The sequence below is a fragment of the Brassica oleracea genome, chromosome C1 (assembly GCF_000695525.1).
Source record: "Brassica oleracea var. oleracea cultivar TO1000 chromosome C1, BOL, whole genome shotgun sequence".
Taxonomy (NCBI): domain Eukaryota; kingdom Viridiplantae; phylum Streptophyta; class Magnoliopsida; order Brassicales; family Brassicaceae; genus Brassica; species Brassica oleracea.
In genome coordinates, this window is record NC_027748.1 from 20,140,686 (window position 1) to 20,149,594 (window position 8,909).

Sequence of the window (8,909 nt, forward strand, 5' to 3'; positions counted from 1 at the left end):
TGCACGGAAGCGCTCGTTAGCCTTCTTAATCACGCAGAGAATCAAGGGAAGATAACGGGGATGTGAGTCGCTCGCGCTAGCCCCTCGGTATCTCACCTTCTCTTTGCTGATGATAGCCTTTTCTTCTGTAAGGCGGAGCCCCGTGAATGTGAAGAAGTTATGAAAGTAGTCAGGACATATGGGAAAGCATCAGGTCAATGCATCAATTTTGATAAATCCTCTTTACTCTTTGGTAAAAGGATTCCAACGAATGATCGACAACAGATCAAAGATACACTTGGAATTCAAAAGGAAGGAGGAATGGGAACCTACTTAGGAATCCCAGAGGATATTAGTGGATCAAAGTGTAAGCTATTTGCTTTCTTAAAAGATAAGCTACTACACAAAGTGAATGGTTGGACTGGGAGATGGCTGTCAAAGGGAGGAAAAGAGGTCCTAATCAAATCTATATTGCTTGCTCTTCCGACTTACGTCATGTCCAGTTTCCTGCTCCTCTTGGAGATATGTGAAAACCTAGCAAGTGCCATTGCACAGTTCTGGTGGAGTTCGAAGCCACCAAAGAGAGGAATTCACTGGGCAAAATGGGAGAAAATGTGTGCGCCTAGAGAGGAGGGAGGAATTGGTTTCCGTATGATCCATGAATTCAATCTACCTCTTCTAGCTAAACAGCTCCGGCGACTTGTTCAATTTCCGGATTCATTAGTGGCAAGAGTTCTTCGGGGAAAATATTACCGTATAAGTTCTCCCTTGCGAACTGGAGCAGTGGATACCCCATCGTATATTTGGACGAGTATTATAGCGGCGAGGAAGCTACTACTATTGGGTATCAGGAGCAAGGTGCATTCCGGATATGGAATTAATGTATGGGAGGACCCTTGAATTCCTTCGATCCCAGCGAGGCCAGCTCGAGCAAAAGTCCCAGTTGTACATCCCAAGATGACCTTCAGCAATCTTATTGATTTCGAGTTGAAGGACTGGGATGCACGATTACTGGAACAATATGTGGATCAAGAAAACATTTTGATGATTCAGAGTCTGGCCATAAGCCCCACTCACCGACGGGATACTTTTTGTTGGAGCTACACCAAAAATGGGCAATATACGGTTAAGTCTGGATATTGGGCTGCTATGAATCTGATGAGAACATATGAGGCTTTAGAAGTTCTACAACCCAGTATAACTAAACTCCAAGCCTTTGCTTGGATAGTGAATGCGCCACAAAAAATTTGTCATCTTAGATGGCAATTAATCTCTGGACATGTAGCGGTAACAAGGAATCTAAACCGACGCAATATGCGATGTGATAACTACTGCCCAAGATGTGGAGAGCCAGAGGAAACTGTAACTCATGCGATCTTTGAATGCCCACCAGCCTTACAAGCATGGGAACTATCATCTACACCATCGAGTTCTCAAACCTTTCCGGTATCAAGCGTTTATGCTAACATGGATTACCTGTTCTGGAGGAAAAATAATATAATGAAGCCGGAAGATGACAGGGATCCTTATCCTTTGGATAATTTGGTACATCTGAAAAGCCATGAATGATAAGTTGTTCAGAGGCATAGATAAAGACCCATTGGAACTAGTCAGGTATGCAGAGAGTGAGTGCCAAGCTTGGAATAATGCCAAGGAATCTATATCTGCTCCTCTACAGGGACAACCCCAAGAAGAAACACATGTCTTAAGCTTGGGTAATATCTGCATGGTGGATGGTTCGTGGACCTCCACAGCTCAGTTTAGTGGAATTGGATGGGTCTGGAAGGATAGCACGGGGAAAATTCAACGTATGGGATCAAGGAACTTAACACGGCGCGAAACACCGTTACACTCAGAGCTAGAAGCGTTAAGATGGGCAATGGAGAGTATGATACAACACTCGACCTGTCAGAGTTTTGAGACGGATTGCAAAGATCTGATTGCAATGATGCGAGAACCAGAAGCGTGGCCCAACTTTTCAACTGAGCTGGAAATCATTCAAACTCTTCGGTTGTGTTTTTCGGACTTCAAGATCAGCAATGTACCAAGGACGCAAAATGAGATTGCAGATTCGTTAGCTATGAATGCACATTCTTTTCATAGATCTCTATATTTTATTGGTTGTTCTATTCCGGTCTGGTTACCCAGACCACCTCAAGTTTGAGTAATAGAATAGCCGTTTGCTGTCAAAAAAGAAAAAAAAAGGGGCAACTTATAATCAATCGACAATAATAGTTTTATAAACATTGAACAATGAACATAACTATTACTAATGTTTCATGGTATATATATATATATATATATATATATATATATCAAATACGTAGGAAATGTTTTATGGAATAACTTTATAATTAAATACTATTCAGATTCATGTTCACATGTGTATTTTACTATTTCTTAGTGTTACAATCAGTATATATTTAGAATGTGTGTAGACCAATTTTTTTATATGGTAAGTATAATAATATGGAAGAAAGTGGATATAGCAAGGTGGAAACCATCGACATATGATTAAAATTAATTTGATTTGCTTAGTTATAATTTCCGGTTGACTACAGGAGAAAATATAGGGTATGAAGCACTGATTGATATTTTATAGTTAGGTTAATTTATTATATAGCCCAACAATTAATTAAGCAGCTGCAACAATCTTTCATATGTAGATTTTTGAAGACTCATTCTCTTTTAATAATATTGACTAGATTTTGACCCACGCTTTTCCGCGCTTCAAAAGTGCGGGTTTTTAAATTGTACATAATTTTTTATATGAATTAGTATTTTAAATTTGTTTCCATTATTATGTTACAAATTCGTATTATATAGAAGAAGATATTTTTTTTGAAAAATATATAATTTATGAATTAGTTTATTTGAGATTTTGTATGTACATTATTATGTAATTCTCTATTAAATCTAGGTATTTTATCCGAAACCAACCCGAAATCAGGTTTGGTTTGGGTCTGGGTCAAGGAAAAAGTACCTATAGTGTATTTCTTTGAACCCGCGGGGCTTTGTTTGAGTACGGGTCATATCCAAGACTCTATTGGGTAACCAAAGTATCCAAAATATTTTGTTATTAGGTATTTTTGGATATTATGAATATGTTAATGGTATAACAGATATTTTTAAGTTACAGTTTCAGATTTTCAGTTATAGTTTTGAGTTTCGAATAAAATTTCAAAAATTTTAAAAATATATTTTGGGTATGTGGATAAAGTTTTAGGTATTTTTGGTTTTTCTAGTCATGTTAAATTTTGGATTTTTTGGATATTTGAATATTTTAGGTAGTTTTGATTTTTTGAGTATTTTCGTGTTTCTGGCATTTTTCTGGTACTTCTAGTATTTTTGGGTCCTCAATACCTGAACGAATAACGATCCAGATATGTTACGTACCTAAAAATTACAGGTATCTGAATTATGGATCCGGACCCATCCAGACCTGAAATAAACGAACCTACCTGAATCCAAACCAAAAAGTTATTAGATACCTTGTTAGGGCCACATGTATGGACTCGTAAAATACGGACCGGAAAAGAACGATCCGTACTTGATCCAAAAATTCGAATGCCCAAGCCTACTCTCTTATATTATATTTTGTGTGCGCTTTATAATAGTTACATTTGTTGAATTGGTGAAATTTAAGATTTGTTTAACAGATTTTTGGTTAATTTAATAATATAAAGTTATATGATTTTTAATATTCTTAAACTTATATTAAATAATAAAATTTAAGTTAACATAATATATATAATTTTTGTAACAGATAGTTTTCTAAAGTACTTTTATCAATTTTGATTTTGTAAACATTTGATGTGTCTAAATATTGTAGGTTTATTAGTGAGTATTTTTTTTTTTGAAAATAGTTTTCATTTTGAGCATCTGATTTCTGTAAAATTTCACATTAATTCAAAGTTTTTGTAAGGTTAAGCTGAAAAATCGAAACAAATGTTTTTGGAAAGATCTTTGATTAAAGATTTAATATCTCTCAAATTTTTGAGTCAAATGATATATCATACTTTTGTTTAGCAAAAGCGACGGGGAATACATGTAGTTGAAATATATTAACTTGATTGCAGCTGGTGTTATTGATTTAAAGTATTTTGTAGTGTAGTTATGTGTGGATTTAAGTGAAAGATTTGATCAAAATTGTTTCATTTTATATGTTTAATATTTTTTAGTACAATTACCATTTTATAATTTTTATATTTGTGAATAAATACGCTAAAGAATAAATTGATAATTCCATAGAGATAGCTATGTTAAGTTTTTAGATTATATCAAATCTAAAATTTCCTTAAATTTTGAAATTAAATTTTTTGAAAGATTTCATTAATAGCCGGTGAGGATTTTCTTCTGATTTTCCTTTTCCGTTTCTCCTTCTTTGTCTTCCTCGGCTCCATCGCATATAACCCGTTTTCAGTTGGACTGATAAGAATTGTTTTTGAAATAGACTGACTCGTGACCCGACGACTAATTTACCAATAAGACATGATTGCCATATTCTACCACATGGCACTTATTATGTGTTGTAAAAACATGAAGCGGAAACTGCAAGATGATGACGACTAACATAGTGTTGCAAATATAATCTTCAAAACTCACATAAACATTCGACCAAAAAAAAAATTTCACAGAAGCATGAATACATCTTCCATGGTGGTTCATCGAAACATTAAAAATATATACCTCGAGACTCACGTTTAAGACTTTAGTGTATATTAGAGGAATATTGTACCTATGTAATGTAGAAAATAATAATCATAACACAGCACGTATATCTAGATGGGTGTGTTGACCAATTCTAATCGAACATAGATTTTGGTTGATATAATAGGATTAAATTATTAATATTTGGTTGTATATAATAGGTTAGACCAAAATGAGCAGGGTGCAAAATATTAATGATCTATCTATATTCCTATATATGAGGATTACAATATATATTCTTTTCAAAATAAAATTCGTTGTTAGATATGAATGAATAAAATATTAAATTAATAGAAAAAATATTAATAGATGTACAATTATGATTACATATTTTGCGTTAGGCCATTTAAAATTTAAATGACAACAGTAAATAAAAAATATGATTTTAAATTAATAGATTAGATATTCACAGTCACTATTCATATCGAAAAAAGAAAATTTAGAAATCAGATATTAAACGTGGCAAATCTATGTTCCAGTGAAAAATGGAAACAATCACCTGAACCTTGTAACGGCTGGATTATCACCAAACCTAAGATTCGACTTTTTCCCGAACCTAATTGAAAAAAGGAAATAGAGAAACTTGAAACCCAAGTAAGCGGCTTATAAATACTGAGAGCCTCATCGTTGTTCAGAGTAACGAAAACACGAGAAATTCTATCTGAAGAGAGTGAGAAAGAAAGATGAAGAGATCTATGTCTTATTCCAGTAACACCAGCAGTCAATTAGGTCAATGGGATGATGACAACTACGACTCGGACCATGCTCACAAGAAGCGTAAAACAGAGAGCGTGACAGAGGACGACGCTGATTCGTCGACCAAGACGAGCCCTTTGAAGGATCAATTAACCCTAAATAGCAATAATATTCCAGAAAGCGATTCGTGGGTGGTGACTCGCTTTTTAGGAAAAGGCTCGTACGGATCTGTTCACTTAGCCGTGAGAACCACCAAGGGAGAAGAAGAGTCTCTTCCTCAAGAGATGGTAATCAAAACGTCCGCGTTCTCACAGGCTTCACAACTCGAGAACGAGAAGAGATTCTTAAACCGTCTCGAAAATAACCCATACGTTGTATCCTACTACGGCAAAAAGATCACACTCGACAAGAAGAGTAAGAAGATGTTATACAACACGGTTCTCGAGTACTGTCCCGGTCAATGCCTCGCTAAGAAAATCAAACGCCACAAAGGTATCGGGTTACCGGAAGAAGATGCGAAGAGATTCGCTCTCGACATCTTGATTGGTCTCAGGTATACCCATGCAAAGAATATCATCCACTGCGACATAAAACCAAAGAACATCTTACTCGCGGAAGAGGTTACAGGATTGAGAGGGCCTTATGGGTTTTTAGCGAAGATCTCTGGTTTTGGGAAAGCGATGGAGAAAGGGTCGAGTGAGTACGGTGATGGATGGGGTCATAGGAGAGGTACGACACGGTTTATGTCGCCAGAGCTTATAGGGGACAATATTTTGGACTATGGTGCGGATGTTTGGGCCTTTGGATGTACGGTTCTTGAGATGTTGACAGGAGAACGGGTTTGGAGTGAGCATGGAGAGCTTGTTTGGGAAGATTGGATAACTCTCATCGTTGTAAGCGATATGGTTCCATATATCCCTGAGACTTTGTCTAAAGAAGCTAAAGATTTTCTGTCAAAGTGTTTGCAGAAAGGCTCCTCCCAAAGGTGGGATGTTGATAGCTTGATGAAACATCCGTTTCTTACTTGGAATAACGAATACACCAAAGAGGAAGAAGAAGAAGAAGAAGAAGAAGAAGAAGAAGAAGAAATATTTGATGAGGACATCGAAGGAGGAGCAATTGAAATAGATGAAGAATACCCTAAAGAGGAGGAGTTGGAAGAAGAAGATCTGTGACAAGATAAAAAGATGGATGTCCATGTCAATTAGTCTTATTTCATTATTTGTGTGTTATTACTTCGAACTCTGGTTGATTATTGTAAGAATAATATATTTTCAGTTGCAGTGAATTAATTGAATATCCTAAAAGCTTGATTAAGGAATATATCTATTAAGTTTCAGTTGTACTTAAGTATCGTCACTGGACTGCAAATTTCATGGAATATTATACAAAAACTAAATTGTACTGATTAACAGTAAGCTGAATCAGAATATTCTGACAAGATGTGATGTCTAAAACCAAATAGGTCGTGTCTTGGTAGTATGTATATGACAAAATGAGGAAACATGAACTTGTTTAGATGATTCCAATTCTGTTATACACAATCTTGTTTGCAATAAACAACCAAAAAGTTGGTGTCTTCTTGGTGCCACTGGGGGTCTAATCAAAGTGTTGACTCTCTTGGTGCCACTGCATCCTTAAACTTCTTCTTGTCGGCTTTGATGTCCGGAATGAATACAAGGGTTTTGTTGCCTACAGTCTTCTTCGTTCGCAGAGTCAGTACATGACGAGTTGCTAGTGGTCAAGCTTGTTTCACGGTGGAACATTGAGTGTTTTGAGTACCAGAGTTCGCTTCTTTTAAAACATTCATCTTATCTAAACTAGCTGCTTTTGAAACCTTCATCTCCTGCAAGTGTTAGTGATTGTAAGCCATACGCTAGCTTGGACCAGGAAATAAAGAAACAGAGAATCATATAGAGACCAAACTTGTCCACTATGTATAGTCAAAGAAAATTTGAATCTCAAGAAAAAGTTTCAGGGAAAACTAACATGGAACAGTTACTCCAAAATATGAGTGACATATACTCAAGTTACAAGAAGTTACCATCTACAAAAACAAACAAAACAGGTTCCAAAAATTACAAAGGAAGCAGAGCACAATGTTTTCACAAGATGTGGTTTAATAACGTACAAAATATATCCAATCATTCCTTCCCTTTTATAATATATATATGTATAAGTAAAGAGATCATACGAATAGCGTTTTGAAAGGTCCATTATACAGAACAAGGACATCTAGAAAAGAGACATCGCTACTCCAAATTTGCCTAACAAACTTCTAAAGTAATAATATTTTGAGCAAGTTTCAGGGAAAGGACACGAGGAATACTTACTCCAAATTCAAGTGATAATTACACAAACCACAAGAAACAACCGAATTCAGACGAAGCAAATGGATACTATGATCCCAAACACACATAAAGGAGGCAGATCACAATGTCAATGGGTTAGTATTTGCCAAATAGATCCAATCTTAACCAATAACATTCCTTATGTTTTCTAATAGATATAGATAGATTGTTAAATAGTTCATAGACATAGTCACATATCGGTTATCTACAATTGCAGAACCTTATTTGTTGTGTTAAAATCTCTGACAAAGATACAAATGCAAAATTTTAAGAAAAAAGTCATTACGGATGATTTTCTTTTTTGGCAAAATCAGAAAAGAAGTACACATGGATCAGACAATGAACAGAAATCAAAAGCTCCACTCAGTTTTCCCTTTTTCGGACCTAAAAATCAAGGAACTAGTTACAGTATCCAATCATACAAATACAGTGGAGAGAAAATCAGGAAGCTGAGCGATTCCGTGCATAGTTAGAGACTGGGATATTTCAAACTATGGAAGACAGGAGAAGACGGCGTAATCAGCCCCAAGGCCCATAGTTGGGTGCATGGGTGCAAATGGTTCAACCTTTAGAAGCTTTTGCTTCTTTCTTTTTCTCCGTAAGTCTTTGAGATTTTTTTTCTAATCACATTTTTAAAATTTTAATTTTTCATAGTATTTTTAAATTTTTGTTTGCAACAGACTTTTTGTTGTTTTTATTTGTTATGTATTTTTTTTTTTATCAGCAACAAAAACAGACTCATATAGATTCTGTAAACCAAACTGGTAGCTCCGCATTCATATGGACTACAAACGAGGGTTGCTTTCTTGCACTGCGTGCTGGACTATCCGCCCTTAAATTTAACGTCCTTGGTATATGGATGAGCTCTGAGCTGTGGAAACTTCTTTGCAGGATCTTGATATCTTTGAGATAACTTACAGATGCGGGCCATCCTTCAGATTCAGAAACCATCTTCACCAACTGAGAACAATCCGTCGCAAAAGTAACAGTATATTGTCTTAAATTCCTCATACATTCCATTGTCCAAATGAGCGCCTCTATCTCCGAATGAAGGGGTGATTGACACACTTTAGTATTCCTTGCTCCCATCAAACTATCAAATCCTTCCAAAGTACTACACCATCCTTGTCCCGAATATTTATCATGTTCTTTCCATGATCCATCCGTAAAGCA

The 8,909-nt window shown here is 35.7% G+C and overlaps 2 protein-coding genes across 2 annotated transcripts in view; both read left to right on the forward strand.

Moving 5' to 3' along the window:
* The window catches only part of LOC106334401, a 12,123-nt gene extending 11,244 nt beyond the window's left edge, over positions 1-879 (forward strand). The window contains exon 4 of the mRNA XM_013772686.1: positions 240-879. Within this exon, the coding sequence (XP_013628140.1) occupies positions 240-879 (640 nt within the window). The remainder of the gene's footprint in view (positions 1-239) is intronic.
* A 4,493-nt stretch (positions 880-5,372) lies between these two features.
* Positions 5,373-6,560, forward strand: LOC106334410 (mitogen-activated protein kinase kinase kinase ANP1-like). The gene has a single exon (XM_013772695.1). The coding sequence runs from the start codon at positions 5,373-5,375 to the stop codon at positions 6,558-6,560; it is 1,188 nt and encodes a 395-aa protein (XP_013628149.1).
* Positions 6,561-8,909: the final 2,349 nt, after the last annotated feature.